Source organism: Aedes aegypti, chromosome 3 (genome assembly GCF_002204515.2).
Source record: "Aedes aegypti strain LVP_AGWG chromosome 3, AaegL5.0 Primary Assembly, whole genome shotgun sequence".
Lineage (NCBI taxonomy): Eukaryota > Metazoa > Arthropoda > Insecta > Diptera > Culicidae > Aedes > Aedes aegypti.
In genome coordinates this window covers 376246295-376267688 of record NC_035109.1, presented here as the reverse complement: position 1 = coordinate 376267688, position 21394 = coordinate 376246295, and the positions used below count along the sequence as shown (strand labels likewise).

The 21394-nt window shown below is 37.2% G+C and overlaps 1 protein-coding gene across 1 annotated transcript in view; it reads left to right on the top strand.

Moving 5' to 3' along the window:
• LOC5575195 (beta-1-syntrophin) overlaps positions 1 to 21394 on the top strand; it is a 756119-nt gene that overhangs the window by 710271 nt on the left and 24454 nt on the right. Inside the window, exon 8 of the mRNA XM_021850899.1 lies at positions 7358 to 7440. Coding sequence (XP_021706591.1) covers positions 7358 to 7440 — 83 coding nt within the window. The remainder of the gene's footprint in view (positions 1 to 7357; positions 7441 to 21394) is intronic.

The following is a 21394-nucleotide window of genomic DNA, read 5'->3' as shown; positions in this document are numbered from 1 at the left end:
TAGAACACGTAGGGGCCGTCCATAAACGACGTGGTCATTTTTTCTGGCTTTTCAGGCATCGCACCTCCTCCCCCTCGTCGCTCTAAGGCCACTAACCCTAATCCCTTCCCCATATGACCACGAGTTTTTTTTATGAACAACATATAAAATTGAAAATTGAAAAACAAAAAATAGTAGTTCACATCACCACCAGATTAAATTTCTCCAATGAACAATGATCTGAAGCAACATTTTAGCAAGAAAAAAAGTGTTTTCTCTATTCTTGTCGATTTTATACATTAGGTGTCTTCAGAGAATTTATTGGTAATTGAGTTTTGAATCTTCTAAAAAAAATGAATAGAGGGGCCTTTATTTAAGTCTAAATATTAACTCAAACTTTTTTTTGAGAAAATTGTGGCTGCAATCTTCTGCAAACCTTTAGAAAATGTTTTTTTGAACAACTTTGTCGAAGACACTTTTGATCTCACTCTTCTTTTGAGTCAAGTAAATTGGTTCTGAAAGTTTAAATTCAGGGTAGACCTGAAACAAACAGTTATTTTGGTCCAATTTTTTGTTTTCAGTTTTATGTGAATGTGGTCTTCAGAAGGGTTGTAACTATCCCTACAACCCTTCTGAAGACCACATTCACATAAAACTGAAAACAAAAAATTAGACCAAAATAACTGTTTTTTGATAACACATCTTTATAATTTTTGTAATTTTGAAGTTATGAACAAATTTAAGTGGAAAACTATGGAATTTTTAGATGCCCATAACTCATGGAGTTGGTTCGATAAAATTTTTCTTTAAATGGCATTCGAAAGGCCATACATTTGGCAACTTTTGCTGCAAAACTGTGAGAACGTCATTTTTGTGAATTGAGAAAATTCCCTTCAAAGATAAAATTAAAAACTCAATATTCGCCTGTAACTCACAAGATTTTAAAGTTAAAGGCGTGCTGCCTTCAGAAAAGTTGTAGGTTTTAGCGTGAAGACCACATTTACGTAAAACTGAAAACAAAAAGGTTAGACCAAAATTACTGATTTTTCGGGTCCACCCTAAATTAAAACTTTCTGAACCAATTTACTCAAATGAGCAGTTAGGTCAAACTGTCTTCAACAAAGTTGTTCAAAAAAAATGCAAAACTCAATTACGAATAATTTCTCTGAAGACATCGAACGTCTTAAATCAACGAGAACAGAGAAAACACTGTCTTCTTGCAAAAATGTCGCTTTGGACTATTGCGCCATGCTATCATATGTATCGTCTACCTATTAGACTATTGGATTCTTCGAAGATTGTAAGCAAAATGGGAATTTCTAATGATCATGAGAAATTGATAGATCCTATCTACAGTTGATAATTGGACATCACATATTTTTCTGAGGATTTCTCGAAGAATTGGTCGCCGTTAAGTCAGAGTGGGCCAAGTGACATTTTATATATTTTGAGAAATGGGCTTAAAGTCTAAAACTTTGTATTTTTTTTAACTCGTTAAAATTTTTGTTCAATATTTCTACACATCTTTGTGTTACTTTCAAGCAATATAAGGAGAAGTGATAATCATGAAGAAAAAAAATACAAACCTCTAATAGTACGATTTTTTGGTGGCCTATGTACACTTGGTCTACTCAGACTGAACTAAAGGCCAACGTTTGATGATTTGATTCACTCTGACTGAACAATTTCTAGGAAAATAACAATCATTTAATGCTTCCACGGTCAAACTGGGTGCATACCTTTATAATAAGACAGACACCAAAGAACTACCAAAAAATTTCTATCGGACTTTGAAATCTATTCAAAATTTATTGCTTTTTGATACTTGATCCACTATGTATGCATAGAAATTGTTGAAATTCTTGACCACCCATTCAAATATGGTAAATGGTCAAAAATCAAAATCAAATGCATCGAATTCAGTAAAATTTATGAATTTCTATTGACGGATGAGAAGAAGAATTATTCGATGTCGAAAAATCTGACAAATCACTTGAAATGTCTTTCATTAAGTAGACCGAATTTAGTACTATACCATTTAATTCCATTAGAGTTTGTATCCTTTGACAGATACGCGTATTTCGACCTCAACTGTAAGGTCGTCTTCAGTGTCGTGTACTAGACTCGACTCTCAAGTCTGCACACCTCGTCGTCTGCTGGTAACTCGATGCTCGCTGTCTCAACGTGTAGGTCGGTTGGGTAGGCGCTTACTTGGAAGTTTCAAGGATTTGAACATAACTATTCATCTGGGGATTTTACAAGAAATAACTTTATGAATCCCTATAGGGTCTCCTCAAGAGTTGCCTTTAGGAAATCTCTTGAGGCATACATCCATAAAAATTGCCACATGAATTGTTCTAAGGATTTTTTCAGGTAATCTTCCAGGGTTTTTTCTTAAAATTTCTCCAGGGATTCGTTGTGGTCCTTGATAAACTCTTCCTAAGAATTCTTCGAGAACTCCTCTAGAAATTTATCCATGAATTCCTCCTGAAGCAATCCCTGACGAAACCCTAAAAAAAACGCACTGACACGCAGATACGTAGCGTTGCCTCATGGCGCCCTTGGCAAACCTCCATTTGTGCGCCCCCTAGTCAAAGTGAAAACTCAAATAACTTTGTTTGTCTTTGAATGGAACAAGTTTACGTTAAATATATTGAAAAAAAAATCCTAGAGGTTTCGTTTTAAAAGAGTATCATGCTGAATCTCACGGCTTTACTAAAATTTGAAGTTTATGAAACTGTTCGTAAAAAGCTAACATACCTTGTATAAAAGAACCGTCTGGTGATATTATCAAGATAATTTTTAGACGAAATTCCAAAATTTGAATGCATGTTTATAAAAAACCGCAGATAGTGCTTGATACATAAGACAATTAGTTTGAAGTTTTAGTGAAATGCAATGAGCAAAAGCATAGAATTTGTTAGAGGCTCCAAAAACGTTAATTAAAGGAATCCTATTTATATTATTGAATCATTCATTTTTGCGTAGTTTTTTAGATTATTTCTACAGTTTTTCCGTAGAAATCGGCAGTTGATCCTGTCAATAAAATTTTCAGCACAAATTTATTCATCTAAAAAAAATTGAGGTTCTAAAAATTTCCCTGTTCTTACTTTTTATTAGTATCACTAAAATTCATCCAAGTCAATTTTTAAATTATCTCCAAATACTTATTAGAAAGCATTAATAATTTGAGAACATTTGTTTGGCAGAACCAAAAGGATATTTGTAAATCATTTTAATTTTTATTTATTTATTTATTTATAAGTTTATTCCTAATAAAACCATCTTTGCTCAAAAACTTATTTCTTGGCCAAATATAAGAAAACTTTACCTGTAAATACTACCATTACTAAGAGCCTGAACTACTCACGTTTTCTTATGTCATGGATTGTGCGAGAATCCGCTCCTTAAATCTGCGGGATCCTGCTGAGCATCTTGTAATCAAACTTTCCAAAATTTTGTAAAAATCTTACGCAAGATAATGTAAGATTTCTGCTCATTATTTTATAAAAAAAATCTTCCCAGAATTTGCGTTTAGGATTGCATGAAATTTATACTCAAGGTTCTTTGAATATATTTTAAAGAATTTTGTTGATATGATGATACAATAAAACTGTGTTTGGACACCTATCTAAGCTATCTAAGGTCGATAATCACGACCTTCTCAAAGTTTGAAGAAATGTAGTTTTACCAATAAACAGTATAGAAAGCGTAATTTCGGAAGGATCTAGTGTGATCAAATTAATATAATTGATAAACACTACTAGCTCATTCTCATTTTAAATATCAATCGAACGTCACATTTATTTGCAAAACAGTTTTCACGGCTATTAGAGCTCACAAAAGAAGAAGTTGAAGCCTAACTGCTTAAATTTTAGAATTTGGAAGTAAATTTAAAAAAATATATATATATATAAATTCTGTAATATGTAAACAGAGATGGCAGGTTGCTTTTTTTCAAAAAATTTGATGGTTTTAGAAATTTCAACTAAAAAAGACTGGGTTTTCTATGTCTTATATGGAAAACCTTAGAACGTCACTATAAATTTGTATCTGGATCTTCCAGATTTTTGTAAAATGTAGACATAAAAATCTGGAATATTCCAGACAAATCTGGAAGTTTGGTAACGCTGCTTTTAAGATGCTTTACTGCTAAAAATGAACCTAGATTTTCTTCAATTCTTTACTGATATGTTTTCCATTTTTTTTTTTTCGTTGGATATGTTTGTCCCAAAATTTTGCCATGTGCTCATTTTGGCGCCCCTGACGGCTGGCGCCCTTGGCGGGTGCCAACCTGGCCAACCGCACGCTACGGCACTGACTGACACGTGAATGCTTACGGGAAGCGAGAATCGAACCCGCACTTTTTGGTCGATGTGGCTAAATGCTTTGGAACTCTAGAAAAAAAAAAACAAAATCTAGAGTAACCCCTTGAGGAATCCCCGGCTAAATACCTGAAAGAATACCTGGAAAAAAATATTGCAGCAGCCTATCCAAGGATGCCTGAGAAAATCTCTGGAGGAATTCCTGAATCAGCATCAAATATGCTTTGTGTCTTTATTTTTTCAACGACTTTTTATGATAAAACTAAGTAGACGGCAAGCATATTTCATTAAAATATTCAGTTGATTGTCTACCAGTTTTTTCTGAATCAATTCCTGAAGAAAAAGCTGAAGAAATCCCTGCAGGAATCGTTGTATAGATTTTACTAGAAAAATTCTAGTCTCTGGAGAAACTCCTGTAGGAATCTCTGAATGGCTTCTGGAAGAATTTCTGGGGAATCCTTGGAAATATCCCACGAAGAATTACTGTAGAGATTTTGCTGGTGGAATTTGTATAGAATGAATGTCTGAAGGAATTTCTAGAAGAACTCTTGGAGGAATCCCCGAAGGATTTTTTGGAGGCTCAGAACGAGTCCCTTGAGAAATTCCTGGGGAATCCCTGGAGGATTCATTAGGAAATCATTAGAATAATCCTGCAGGTGAATTCCGGCGCACATTTTCTTCGAAGAGAAGAAATTTTCTTCCATAATCCACCAGCAAGAAAATTTTCTTTTCTTCGAAGAAAATACGCGCCGGAATTCGCCTACTGGTCGCGATTTTCCTCAGGGAAAATACCTGCAAGAAATTCTTGAGAATTTGTAAGTTGTGGAACACCTGCAGAAATTCCTGGTAGAGTTCCTTGAGCGATCCAGTGAAGAATCTCGGAAGAAATCTCCGGAATAATTTCTGGAGAATCCTGAGAGGACTACTTGGGGATATCATTATATATTTCCGTTTATGTGTTCAAGAACCAGGAATGCGAGTGTTTAGTGGAAGAAGAGTTCATGAATTCGGATTGGAAAGTTTATAATACTAGGTCTAAGAAAAAATAGTGTAAATTTATCTCTCGACACGAATGCACCAAGCGGTGTAAAATGTCGTAAATAAAACAAAACAAACAAACTAGTCTAGAGAATCAAGCAGCACTCTGAGCTGCAAATGCTATCGATTGATCCTGACCAGCAAGCAATCAATTTAAGGTACCCCGGGGCAAGTGGGACATTAAAAAACGATAGTTTAAACATATAGTTCAATAAAATTTTCAAATGCCAATATTTTTAAAATCCAACAACAATCACATTTTGGCAACATATTTGCTGGTGTGTGCATGAAATTGATCGAATAAATTCGAAATTGTGAAAATCTTAGAAGAAAGTTGTAGAATGAGCCATTAGATGCAGTTACCTCGTTAAACGGGGCAAGTGGGTCACATCCAGTGTCATGCTTCAATTCACATCAGTAATTCAACCATTACAATAATAGGATTGATAATTCATAGATTTTTGATTTAGAGTACATTTTTGATGTACATAAGGGATCAACCATAAAATACGTAACGCTTTAGAAAAAAAATCTTTATAAAATAGTATGTCTCATCGCACTTAATATTAATTGAAAATTCCTTAATAAAAGAGTAAAGAGGAATTAAACATGTTAAAAATATATCATTTATAAGTTAATTATTAAAAAGTAGCACATAAACTTTAAATTATTGACGAAATTATGTTCCGTTGTTATTTAATGCATGACAGAGAACCACTTAATGCGATCGAATTATTTTCCGTAACTACTAAATCTGGTAGAAATAACAAATTAAGTTCAATTAAAATAGAATAGTAATCCTTCTCATGATGCATTTCAAATTTCATCTCTGTCTTTGCTCAATTTTGAATTCGTATTTCAAAACTAAAAAAAAATAAAGAAGAATTACACATATTTCCTCCCTCTTATGCAATAACGTCATTTGAGATTGATCTTTTTTGACAAAAATCTCTTTTTTTTAAAACAAACAGCATTCAATTTTGTGCTACTATCTAGGAAAATGTTTGAAACGTGTTGAAAAAGTTTTGATTCTGGTAAGTAAGAGCGTCGAAAATTTCATATGAAATAAAAACAAAATACCGGTTAATCGTTAGCAGCGTGTAATTATACATAAAACATAAAATTGTAGCTTACTGATAGAAATTCGATTTATAGCACATTTATTTTTTGCGAGTCAATGCAAGACGTGGAACGTGTCACAATTTATCATGCAAATTGAAAATGGTGCTAAATTGATAACTGTTATATGAACCACATGGTAATAAAAATAACAATATTTTTGTACTTAATACATTCCTTGCCATTGTATCTTCCACTTCCTAGAAGAGTAGTCCCATGAAAAACTTTTCCTAAGTGAACTATGATGAAACGTCCCACTTACTCCATTTCTCACTTGCCCCGGGGTACCTTATTAAATTTTCAACGCGACTGGTTTTGAGGTTCGCTAGATCTGTGAACTTGAAAATTTGAATTTGGCTTTAGTTTATAATTTCTTTAAGGTTTATTGGCCGTTCAACCATTATTGTTCAAAAATAAGTGGGGAGAGGGCACTTTACAAACAGGGACTATAAAAAAAACAGTGAAAAAATTCTATGTCATGTATGGAGGAAGGTTCCTAAATATAGAAAGTGTATTTATAATTCTTAATCGCGGCAAATACAAATACAAATAATCATCAATATTCTATTTGGTACTAATTAAGATAATGTTACGACTTAAGTGTAGAGCAATGGAAGTATACTCAATTGACACTATGCTGAAAAGCAAGTTTTGTCACAGTTAAACTAATAAGGACAATCCATTTATCGAAAGGTTCTGTCCTACAACTGGTCCAATCAACTGAACACAATTCGTTAATTGTGTCAAATAAGTTCTCAATGGCCCAATTCGTTTTCGATTACTCTGCAGTTCGGTCGTCATCATCGTTCTCTTGTAACAACAGTTGCCTCAAATTTAAAACTCATCCGATTCTCATTTCGTGCTTTTACTCTATCTCTGTCTTCTCCTTTCCACAGAACGGACGCTCCAGCTCGGAAAGCTCAGACGAATTAGATAAATGGCAATCAATTTTCGTAGCCGTCACCGATCGTGAATTTCGGTAAGTACCCGCCAAGAAGCTTCAAGTTCTGTTCTTTCTATTGCACCATCGTCGTCGTAGGGTAGATGTACTAATTATGACTACAGAGGGATCAAAAAGAGATTCAGTTTAATTGTCCCACTATGATATAACAGCTAATATTCACTGGAATGATGAAACTATTTATCAGTTTTTTTAAAGATATCCGTACCAAAAATTATGTTTTTATTTCCGGCATAACTACTTTAACCGATGATTTTATGTTGCATGGTGAGAGCAAATGAACAAATTTAGATGAGTAGTCAAATTAACCGTTTTAGGTTGAAAATCATGTTATATCCATTATGGCGATAACAAAAAGTGTATGACAATCCAGTTATGCCGGTACTTTCGAAAAATTATAAACTCCCATAAACCCTTTGCGAATTGAGTTAATATCGATTAAAATGTTATAAGCAATCACTGTTATTAGCATTTTATTATCAGTCACTTTAGATAGCAATTGAGTTCATTTTCTGCAAATAATTGATAATCCATAATTAGTACACTTTTTTGGCGAATGTCAGGAAGACTATTTCCAAAATTGGTACAAATACAATGATTTTTAAAACCTATTTTTAGAAGTCTTGAGTCAATTAAATAAAAAAAACTGTGTATTTTATCAAAAATTTACATTAACACTGTCTATTTTCGTCAAAAGTTTACATGCTTATGGTTTCTTATAAACACGGCCTAAGTCTGATTTTAATTCACATATTACATCCATAATTGGTACACCCACCCTAGTCGTCGTCGTAGTCGTAATCATGTCAAGAGCAATCACGGCTCTCGAAGAAGCTCGCTGCGAGTGACGGAAGAGGCGGCTGTTAAGGCAGGATGTCGTCGTCATTGTCATCGTTTTCTTATCGTATGGTTTTCCCGCCAGGAGGAAGTCATGCCGAGCAGGAAGGCGTAAATATTTGACTATTTGTATCCTGTACAAATCGCGTCGCGTCTGGTTTCTCTGGGCCGAGCTAAGGAAAAAGGGGCAGGGACGAACAAGTTGAAAGTAATTGGAATTGAAACAAGAGAGTGGAATTGATTGAAGAACTGGAAAATGAAAGACAGATCTGTTAGAATTAAGTGATTTGGGGTACAGTGCCAGATGGGAACGACGATTTGGTTTCCGTTGAAAGAAATACAGATATTTCAAAATACATAAATTAGTGTGAAAATACGTCACTTTCACGTATTGCCTTTTCATTTAAATGATTTAACCGATGTTATTAAAACGGATTGACGAGAGTCCAACAGCTGAGATCTGGACTCCATTTTTTTACCTATATATCGGAAAATATAATCAAAACGTGGTAAACATTAACCGAGATCTCGGTAAATGTTTTACAAATTTAAATGTGATTACATAAAAAATACCCGTGAACCATTTGCTCGGAAGGCATTTACCCGATAACCACTTATATAACCAAACACTACGTTTACCCGAAAAGCATAGAGTGGTAAATCAATTACGATTTCCGAAATTTTGGTCTGGTGGTGTTAGTAAGCCACGAATTCCGTGGAAAATAGGCCTTCAGATCTACAAGCATAACTGGGGGTCTTTCTGAAGATTATGAACAAGGTTGACACCCATTTAGACTCACTCAGTTATATTCTATTCATATTTTAGTACAACGGTTGTTCATGGTGATACCACAACTACTAGGAATAATGCGGATTACAACAAAATAGTAGCACGATTAAACATATTTTGTTTGAATTTTGTTTAGTGTAGATGAAATTGTGTTATATTTTTTGTTATTTTAACAACTAACCAGCCAAAATGATATCATATTTTGTTACAAAAAACGCGCTAGCTGAGCAACAAAACCAGTTACAACTCTGTTGTAATCCACTGGTCGGGAACAGCTACCGGAGGAGTGGAAGGAAGGGGTAATATGCCCCATCCACAAGAAAGGCGACAAGTTAGATTGTGAGAACTTTCGAGTGGAAATCACCATTCTAACTGCGGCTTACAGAGTATTATCCCAGATCATCTTCCGTCGTCTGTCACCTTTAGTAAGCGAGAACGTGGGAAATTATCAAGCCGGCTTCGTTGACGGCCGATCGACAATGGACCAGATCTTTACTGTACGGCAAATCCTCCAAAAATGTCGTGAGTACCAGGTCCCAATGCATCACCTTTTCATCGATTTTAAGGCGGCATACGATAGTATCAACCGCGTAGAGCTATGGAAAATCATGAACGAGAACAGCTTTCAAGGGAAAGTCTCGGGATCAGTCTCGTGGACTGATAAAAGCAACGATGGAAGGTGTGCAAAATTGTGTGAAGGTTTCAGGCGAACTCTCCAGTTTGTTTGGATCCTGCCGGAGACTACGACAAGGTGATGGACTTTCGTGCCTGTTGTTCAATATTGCGCTAGAAGGTGTTATGCGGAGAGCCGGGCTTAATAGCCGGGGTACGATTTTTACGAGGTCCAGTCAATTTGTTTGATTCGGCCGAACACTTATTTTACTTAACAACAAGAAGGTTAAGCGGACAAATACTTCTGGAACACCAGACTTGAGGTCAATGGAATAAAATATACCTCAATTTTTACCACTTTCTTCGAAAAGCTCGTAAGAGCTCGTTACTCGACGAGAAACTATAGTGCTAAGAGTGTAAGCTGGTCCTCATTTTGTCTTATAGAAGTCTTCAGTTGAAGATTGCTTGATGTTTCGCTTATACTCTTCTGTTCAACCTGATAAATGGGAGCAGGCTTGCGAAACCGAAGGTTATTGGCTCTATTGCTCTCCGAGAATTTTAAAAATAAAATCAATAGCAATTCTTCTTACTGGCAATAACAAAGTCCATTCGAAATATATATATATATATATATATATATCCAGAATTAATAATAGGTGTGCATGACCGGATTTCAACCGAGGCAGTGATTGGATAAAGTCAATCGCCTAAATCTGAAAGGGTTTGGTAGCTACACGTACATTTCCCATAATTGAATGCTGTGAAGTGGTGGTGGGCTTGCATTTTTTGCAAATTCGACACCGTTTAACATACTTTTGGACTGAGCTGGCCATTTAGACCAAAAATACCTCATTCGGAGCTTATCGCAATGTTTCTCATATCCGATTGGAACGATTCGTCGGTCGTGCTCTTTTTCGGCTTAGAGAGCAGAGCACTTTGTTATACTAACTTGAGTACCGTGCGTCTCCTTCATCGGTCCATGGTAAAATCAATTATTGTAGATCTCATGTAGCACACATCTACACTGGCTCATGCGCCGTCTCATGAGCAAATCTCAATGTGACAGTGCATTTCTGACACGCAGATAGAAGTTTCAAGAGCAACGAAAAGGGATCAAACCAGACCGTTATTATGCAAAAAAAATTCATCAAATCTGAGTACAGGACTCGATTCCTGAGGTTATTCTACACTTCTGGACCAATTTAAAAAAGTGACTAGCCTACTGAAGTCTGCCATATTTATTTTGACAAATAAAATTTGCTTCTTTGTACATCTGGTACTACTATTTATGTTTGCGTCTAGTTTTCCACCGAGTATTGCCCTCAGAATTTAACGTGAAAATTATCCTGCTCTACATCCTCAGCCACAACAGGATTTTAACTAGGGACGGGACAGCTTTTGCTTTTGAGCAAGCTCTTGAGCGAGATACAGAGTAACTCTGAGCAACTCTCGTTGCTTGCTTTCAAGCACGCATAGCAACCCGTGTCGTCAATCTGTCGTTAGTGTGTTGCAAACAATGTCATCTCTGAGGAGCGTTCATGAACATAGGAAACATTCCTTTGTTAATGTACGTGATATTACCAAAGACTAATTAAAGACCTCCATGTCTCCTGCAGTTGCCCAAAATTTTATGGCTCACATGGTAAACTAGAATGCCGTGAAAAGTGTACTGCGATCTATCAAAGTTGGGTACCTTTTGCACTACCGAGGGACCAAATGCAGTACTAGAAGTGGTACCCAATCTGAGTCTGAGTCAGACGGACCTGGTATTACTGCTTTTCTACCTAAGTGAATTAATATTAAATCCGATATACCAATCTACTTAAAATTACAACTTATGGAACGGATTTTTTATACCAAACACAAAGGTCTTCCCTTGAATGGCAGGCTTTTTCGAAAAATATATTATTACCTAAAAATGAACCATTTTCACACATAATTGTATCAACGGGACCATGGATCTTCAACTATTTATCAATGTGGGTTAAACCTGTTTGAAAAGAACTGTAAATAACATGCGGCTGTATCATGTGATCTCCTTGAGAGGTAAAATTCCATCTTACTTCAAAATACAATTTATCATTTTTTTAGGATATTTTTTTACATTCTTTAAATTTATAAATTTTATATTTAAAAGACAATTTATACCGTCTTCAGCTCAAAGGCTGCACAGACTGAACGATCACTAACATTAGGCAACGGACAACACGAAACACCCAGCAGCCCAGCGATGAATTTTTCGTTTTGCACATGTCGGCTTGTGGCACAAAGCCTTTGCGCGAACGGTTAAGCTTCTTCGGTTAGAACTTCCGTGTGTCTTTAGCGCGGAACAGCTCTTCCATCGCTTTGCGTACCTGCCACACGATATACGAATGGCAAGTTTGGCAAAGATAGCTCTTAGTTAATAACATAAAATGACATATCATTGTCAATTTGCCCTGTATAAAACGCAGATTCTCATCTCTCAAACCACATTAATTTAAAAACAGGGGCGAAGCCTATTTAGCGAATAAAATACGACAAACTTCAGTGAGCTGGTCATTTAGTGCAAATGCCGGAATAAAAAGTTGCATCAACCAGGTGGCACTCAGCACCTCGTGGAAGCCATCCGCATAAGTTCATTCGGATATTGACATGAGTGTACCAAAGCAACCAAATCATTCCAGATCTGAAACAAACGTATAATACCTACTTGCTCTAATCGACTATAACAGTAATCGCATGCCTTATCTTCAAACTATTATTGTGCTACATTGATTCTAAGATTTTTTTTTCTTTTCAAAACAACAACATTGTTAATCGTAAATTTATTTGTTTTACCTTAACAATGTTTTGGCCTTAACGTAGAAAACAACAATCAATTAAACTTCAACCAGTAAACTATGAAAAAAACATATTTAAGCCACTCCGGTATGTTGAGTCAGTAGCAGTGCTGGGAATGGTAATAGTAGTAGGCTTGAATTTCGTAAAATCACGTAGCTCTCTCACTACAGTAGTTTAAAATCGTGAATCTCATCAAGTAGCCTATATTGGGTACATGAATTTCTCTAAATCAGTAGTGTCATTGAAGGCTCTAAATGCGGGAAATAGAACATTTTTCTACAGTAATTTTGGGTTGCCCTTAGCAACGGGTGTTTTGCAATTTTCAAGGCTTTTTGCCTACAGCAGCGATGGGGGTGAGTTTCACTGGCTTCGCTGACTGTGATTGGCTTTGTTTGACTACTGTAGAGTGAGTTTCAGATTTTTTCCCAACCCTGGTCAGTAGTAAATACATTAGCGTAACTTGATCTCAAATCTAGCGGGGGCTTGACCCTTCTGATCGAAAAAATCCCTTAAGTAAAGCGTATACTTAGCATGAGAGTAAAAATTTTCTAGGGGGGCTTGAACTTTTCTAGGGGGGTCTGAAATGATCATTCAATTACTTTCAGAGCAACACTGCTTTTTTGCTGTAGAACATAGTAGCCTGGATTACTTTGATCTATTCTTCCCGCCAGGAGTACCACTGTTGCCTGCCGAACAGTTGGTGAAGCATGCTACATGCAAACCAAGTTTACGATGATGAATAACAATTTATCCTGAGGTCCAATCAAAAAGTGGTCTTCGGCAAAGTTGAAGCTGGGAAATTTTCAAATAGGATGAGTGTGTTCACTTTTCCATAAAATGTTATGACGAAGAGATAGAGGACTGAACACAGAAGATTGGCGTTTTCCATAGTAATCTCCATATAAACTTCAAATGGCGTGTGCACAGTCAAATTTCTTCCGAATCACTTCAAACTTTGAAAGGATGCTATTTACCATAATAAAAATCGTTTGAGCATAGGGGAGCAAAAATTTCAAAATTTGCATCACTCCAATGTGCATGTATATGTGCATTTTGTAACTATTTGCTCTTCAGTTGCGTGAGTCTGAAGCATTTTCACCAGCTGTCAGTCGTTCCAACTAACGAGTCAGATTAGCTAGATGGAAGGCAGTCGTGTTCCAACCAGCAAATCCCCGCTGTAGCATTTGTACCAGCCACCGAAGGGATGACAATGTGATGCTATCACACAACCTATATTTATAAAAAAGAAAAGTCTTTGTTAAAAACAAAATTGAAATATAAACACCACCAAGAAGTCTAAATACCGGTGAGCACGCAGCTGTTCAACAAAACCATATTGAGGGTATGGGTTCGAAATCCCCCGGTAGCGGTTCTTATTGCATTGAAAATTTCCTTGACATTCCTGGGCATAGAAGCACATGTACAAGAATTGTAAATTGATAAGGAAAATTCTCAGTCAATAAAAGGTTTGTTCTATTAAAAGTCCATTCACAAATTTAATAACGGTGAAGGTGGCAAAAAAATTGGAGGTTGTTCTCGTAATGTACTCATACAAAATTTAAAGAATTTCCATAAAAAAGTGTTACGACGGAGGTCTGACCTGCGAATGTGCCTACTGAGCTGAGCAACATGCACCGTCTAAGAAAGAAAAAGAAGAAGGCGGTTGCCAACAATATATTCCGAAAGAATAACAGACATATGAAAGAAGGGAAATTTTCCACACCACTAATTACCATTAGAGACGCATACATCCAATAGTCAAATTATTTTTTAACAGTATAGTCATACTATTCGGGGTAATGACTCATTCGGGGTAGTGGCGTTCGGGGTAGTGACCCATTCGGGGTAGTGGCTTTCGGGATAATAGCGTTCGGGGTAATGTGATGGAGCCATGATTTGTACCTACGTATCTGCATCTCGTGTATCACATAATCTGTGAGATTAGCCGGACAAAAGTGAAAGAGTGAACAAAACACCACGTGGCTTACTTGTCAGTTTTGACATATTTTACAGTAAAGTCAGCTGTGAAGGCAAAAAACGACTATTTTTACGACTGTTCGGGGCACGGCCGATTCGAACGGTCGTGTTCGATACGGAAATCCACTCACAATATAGGGAGACTTACGGCTTTGGCACCATGTGACTATTATCGGCAACCAAATTTCAAACGCCAAATACACAGTATTTTTCAATCGAAGCACACCAATGAAAACAGTCAGATGATTGTTTGTTCTGTCAACTTCCCGCTGACGAGATTTCCGAGACGGAACAAACAACAAATTAACACGCCTCAAAATGCGACCGATTTGGAGCTGCCGAACAGATTTGCCTGCAGTTGTTATGGGAAAGTTGCCGAAGAGAATGAGGATTGCCGAACACTGACAAGAGATGTTCGCAGCGTTGTAAAAACGTTTCCAAAGATATTTTAGCAGATCTGTCGGTGCGAATCGATAGAGGATTGATCAGCGCATAAATGTAAACAGACAAACACGTAATTTGTCTGCTGATGTCCGAGAAAATTACAAAAGAAGCGCGGCATCGGCTTAGACTGCCGAGAATATGTAAGTTCCCCTACATGAGAAATACGCCACACTGGATGGTACTGTTGCTCGCATCGGTTTGGATTTGAAATGGCAGTCGAAAGTTTGCATTCGCGAGAACCGGAACTGCAATCAAATTTTTCTTCAGTTTGATGATAGCCTTCTTTGCAGCTAAGAGTACAGAGATCTCACTAAACCGTCGATAATAAATCAACATTTTCAAAAATCTGCGCAGGGCTCGTAGTGATGGCAGGCGCTCATAAGCCTCAACACGGTCTGAGTTTGGTCATAAGCCTTCGGCTGAAATAATATATCCGAGGTAAGGTAACTCCTTTAGGTAGAATTTAGATATATCGAGATTTATTGATAGGTTAACCAATCGCAAGTAACATGCAACTTCTGTTAAACACTAGAGGTGTACTTCGAATGTGCTGCTTACTATGACAATGTCATCGAAGTAAACAAACGGACTCCGTTCCAGTTCACCATACCCTAAGACTTCGCCTATGTCAAATGTCAAATTAGTGAACTCTTGCATTGGTCCATTAGTCGAGCTAGAGTACTCTAGCAGGACTGCTACTTAGCCGGACTGTTGACTAAGCCCAAAGGTGATCGGGTAAATCGCCACTAGCTTCTGCCCAATACCGAGAACGTCTTGTATTTTCATGAGCTAGGGTCGAGGGATGTCTGTAGAAATGCTTTGGTTGAATTGATTGTGGTCAAGGATAAACTTGATCGTAGCCTACTTAGGAACCATAAATGAATTACGTACTTTTTATTCGTTGATTTTTTACACCACTTCTCCTTCGTAACATTTCTTCGCAAATGCTGATATAATCCTGCCCCTTAGAATATGTAATTTATCTTTCTGACCAATAGGGCTGAAAAATCATTCAAGTTGTCACGCGGTTCGCCATCGCAAAAACGAACACGCTGATGCTGTGTTTGAAAAAATGAGCTTTTTCCACCAGTGTTGTATAAATAACAACAGCGTCACTACTCAATAGTAAAATACGTTGAAATTCAGAAAGTCTACACTAAAGTTTGATGTTGATTACTCACTGGAAACTCTGAAAATCGATTTAAACTGTTTTACGGCACTTTCAAAAATCTAACTTATCAAATTTTATAAGACATTGGTCTTGCTTCACAAACCTTAAATTATCGACCAGCAGAGCATTAAACACATAGACAACTTAGAAAACCATGCACATCCGGGAGAAATTAATCACATTCAATCGAATTAAGCTGTACCAAATCAACCAAAGCCTATTTGGCAGTGAAAAGCATGTAACAAACAGTAGAGCTTTCCTGTGTCATCATAAAATTAAACCTCCCCAGCTTAGTTCAAAACTAAATGAGAAATATATCTTGATGATTCTTGCCATCAACTAGCATCTTCAGACTTCAGCTTCCAGCCTGAGAACAAAACCCAACCATTGACGTCGAGAGGGATTTCGCATGTCACGCAGCTACCTAAACGACGACAGGAACGACAATGTCCAACGTTGGCATCGCTCGCTTCTGGGAAAGTGCGGTTTGCGGAGTCTCGCTTCAACTGGGCCAGGGCAAGCCAACCCGAGCAGTAACGACTAACTCGTACTTATCTACGCGTACCATATTTTGGAGTTATACCCTAATTAGGTATTTTTCAGTAGTCCAATACTGGTCCACACCCAAATTTGATACTTCTATGGTATTTAAAATATTGTTTTGAACAGTTAAAGTACCTTATAGAGGTATTGGAAGGCTGTTGAGTACTTGTTGAGGTACTGAACCACTATTGAAAATTTTCATTTTCATATGGAAATTCATCATGTATTATTTAGGGTTTAGAATACTTGATACCATTGCTGTTAAATGTCAACATTTTGGAAAAATTAAAATGCTCATAGCACCCTCCTATACGAAATATCGCATTAGAACATAATGCCAACCGATAGCAGTTTGGAAGAGGGTCACTGGAAAAATGCTTGATATTGGCAATATTCAATTGTCAAAGTCACATAAAATTCGTGACACACTCTTAAAAATAATGGAAAATACTGTGGACGTAATTCATAGTTTGACTGAATGGCACATGATGTAGATGATTAAACGACAAAAAAATGTGTCCTTAAAGATGTATTGAACAAAAAATGTAATTTCATACGTTAAAGAACACGAAAACAATGTCACTATGATCGGTATTTCCCGAATCAGACGCTATGGTATTTGAAATGTGACATAAATTCACGTCATTTGGCTCGCTTCTTTTATGTGCATCCAAAAGACGTCAAATCACATGATTTTTTCGGAGTGTGCATTTGACAGCTCTGCTTGATCCAATAATCAGTTTGGTGTTAGTAGAATATGCATGAGATATTATTTGAGGTATTTAAGTTCTACCTACCTAGGGCTCTTTTATACCTTATTTAGATAGTAAAGCTTACTATGCTGTTTCGCTCAAGAAAAGTAAAAATTTCTGCGGAAGAAATGGTCAAGAATTTTTCTACAGTGAGCTCCATTTAAAATGACATTTCGTTTCAACTGCGTACTGCGATCAAAGAAAAATGCTTTTCTTGACCATTTCTTACAAAAAATTTCCCACGCATCGAGATAGGCGATTACTTTTCTGTTGAAGTGCATACTTCGCTTAAGTATTGAAAATTATCTGTTTTGGAATACTTTTGTTTGTTATTCTGCAGCAATTATCCTTTGCTCGGGAAGCGCATGGATGGACATCACCGAACTAATGCGACTAGCTACCAGCCCCGAGAATAGAGAATGCATAATTAATTTGTCTGTTTAATTTGATTTGAAACATTATAACACTGCCGGGATCCGGCGACGAGCTAACAGAACATGGCTTTACGTCTGTCAGGCGACTTAAGCTTTCCTCCCAGTAGTGCGGAACCCCGTGCCCCCGCACCGGAAGTTGACCAAAGTGTAATGGATTGCTAATTGGTTGTGGTGGTGGGTGCTGAGGATGAGACCGTTCCACCTTATTGAGGTGAGTCGAATGCATGGGAGACACACGTCTCCTGGATGAGGGTGTCCGTGCGGTCCGATAAGTAGAAGTTATCGTATGAAATATTATTTTGGCAAATGCTACAGTGAACAAATTTTTTTGGGTTTGTTGTAAAAAGTATACATCATAAAATTTCAGTGATTTTTCCATTATAACAATAATGAGTTTCCCTAGAAAAATGTTTTTGAGTATACCCAGGACTTTCTCTTAAAATTCATCCATAGGCATACAGGTCATTCAGGTGTTCATCATACTGTTGATTCCAGCTTTCAATTACTTAAAGTTGGCGTAGGTGCTCCCTTTTTTATAACTGCACGTCTTAGTTCGCGGCTTTTGTGGAATGAGTCCTCATAATCTGCCTCCATCATGCAGCGTTTTTATTCTCCTGAAAAAGGCGGATGTACTGTTACCGTTTCTGTTATAACGTTTCAAGTTCTTCAAACTTCTATTACACCTTTGTCAAGCTCACCTGCTCGGGCAAGATGCATGCAGAGACATGCGAAAAGGACAATGAAGCTACTAATCACATTGAAGTTTGCGTTGAGCAAGAAAAGTTAACCGGATTACCTACGTACCGGGGCGAGCACGACGACACAAAGGGTTTTGGCTTTGGTGAGCGCTTCGTTCGGTCGGCCAAAAGCCAAAAGTCAGGTGAATTTCAATTGTCGAACCAGTCAACCGCGTTACTTACGGTTTAGACGGGGGATTAACCTAGGCCCCAAAGATGTTGGGCGTATCGGAATTTTAAATTGGCAAAGTTGGTCTCCAGCACCGTTGGACGGCGGATGGGAAGAGGAATCGCATCTGCCAAAACCACCACGATGCTAGCTGTACATAAAACTACAAGGATGAATGTGGTACATACTCTGAAACTGGAGGAATGTAATATATCTTGGATGATGTTCGACTGACTTCAAGCCACATTTGGCTGCCAGTTTGTGGGATACACGAGTGAACATGCGCGTAGCATGGAGGAGGGGTTTCTAATGATCTTAAAGTCACATATTTTTCGCGATAACCTTTATCTTTTTGCGCACACTTTCGTATGATATTTGGAATTCTTGCGATCTAGTTGTATGTCTAAGATGAGTGCCAGGTAACGGGTTGGACCATTTCTGCTGGTACCAAAAATGCTTTGATGTTTTTTTTTTGCTTTGGTTGAACTCATGAACTTTACCAAGATTTTTCGCAAAGATTCTTCCATAAACTATAGTATGTACCATAAAAATGCGAAAATAGTAAAATCGTGTTTTATGGTAGTTTTTATACAAAAAATCAAAACGATACAAAAATATAATCTATTATTTTTTATTGTTTCATCGGTTGAGACTCTGTTTTTTGCTTTAGACATGATTTTAATCTGTTACTTTCTCATTCCTAGAGAGGAATTGTAAGCATACCTTTAAATTTGATCATGCAGGAATCGAGTTCAATATCTTTGTGATCAGTGTTGATATACTCACACTCAAATCTAAATCAATACCCACTCTCGCGAGATCAAACTTATTAGAGATCTGCTTCGCAAATCTCACGCTTGGGATAATCTTACCAGACTAACAAGAAAGTATTGTCGTGTGTGAGTAAACTGTGGAAATACGAGACAATGAGTTAAAAAGGTGAGCCAAATCATTCATGATTTTTGACTGCTGAGTTGCGTGATTGGCAACTAACGCATGAAAAAGCTCAAGCGTGAGTTATGAAAAATTGAGTTTTTCGCAACACTGTTTGTGATGAAAGCTTTAAAATCGTCAACGTCGACGTGAACTTCTTCACAAGCCTTGTCTCGAATATTTGTCCATGTCAAACGATAAACTTCAACTTCAACATATTTCAGAATAAACGGCTCATTCTGGACAGCCGTGGTTGAACCTGTGTGAGAGCGGCTCTGTTTTGCTAAAAATTCATCTAAGATGAATCTAACCAAAACACAATGGGCCAGGAACAGAATCTAGCCAGACGAAACCTCTAGCTTTTAAGAAGTGTTTTTTTTTCGAGTTGGTGTATCCAGAGATTTATCTTGGATTTATTTGTTCATTAATTTGATGATCAAGTTGTAAATTACGCGGCATAGGTGTCGCAGGTGGGGCCCAGATAGACGTAGCGGTAAACGCGCAGCTGTTCAGCATGACCAAGCTGAGGGTCGTGGGTTCGAATCCCACCGGTCGAGGATCTTTTCGGGTTGGAAATTTTCTCGACTTCCCAGGGCATAGAGTATCTTCGTACCTGCCATACGAAATACACATGCAAAAATGGTCATTGGCATAGTAAGCTCTCAGTGAATAACTGTGGAAGTGCTCATAAGAACACTAAGCTGAGAAGCAGGCTCTGTCCCAGTGGGGACGTAACGCCAGAAAGAAGAAGGTGTCGCAGTAATGCATTTTTTTTTATTTCGCTGCCTAGAACTTTTGAATCTTTGGCAAAGAACTGCAATTCCTAGATTTTAATTTTCCAAATTCTAATGTATGCAACAGATACTATGCAGCTCTATGTCTCGTTTGAATGTGGCTTATTGCAGCATAACTGGATTTTCACCCAGGGTTTCTAAGCAACCATTAGTATGGCGCATTACCCTACGTCATTTACCCTCAAGATTGCCAATATCCTTTGATATTTTATGTTTAACCCGTATAGGCCTGAGTGAAAGCAAAAATTCTAAAACCCTCACCGCTCAGCGAATTCTTAATGGATTCAAATGATTTTTTGTCAGTATACTGGCACACATATCTAGTTTCTAGAAGTGGACAGAGGAAAATATTCCTGTGGCCGGAGTTATTCCGGTGGATCACTGGGTCAGGTCGGGTAAAAAAGGGCTATTTTTTGGGACATGCCAAGTGACCTTTATTTATTTGCAATGACAATCATTTCAATTTGCATAAATCATTAAGATCTGATATTCAACATTATAAATGAAGAGTTTTGTACCGTTTAAAATATACCGGATGTGGCCATTCGGACGTAATGCTTGAAAGAAAAGGAGACAAGATTGACGTATCCTCCGATAATTGAGAGCTGTCCTGGCCACGTCCTTAGTCAAATTTGACTAGAATACCTTTTATCTTGGAGGAGACATTGCTGTGGCGCGTTTTACTCCTATGACGCATTTTACATCTAATTACCCTATTTCCTAAGTTTTTTCAGGAATCAATTTCTATATTTGTTCAAGTACTTCTTCCAAAATTCCCCCTTTGGTATACGAAGGATTCGATTGTTGGATCAGGATCCAGTATCATCAGGTATTTTCCTCGAATTAATTCAGAAATTCTTTCAGGTACTCCTCCAATGATACAGCGTAACAAAAATGACATTGTTGCGTGTCTCAGTGATCAAATCATGTATCTCTAGTAGATTTGAGAGCGCCGA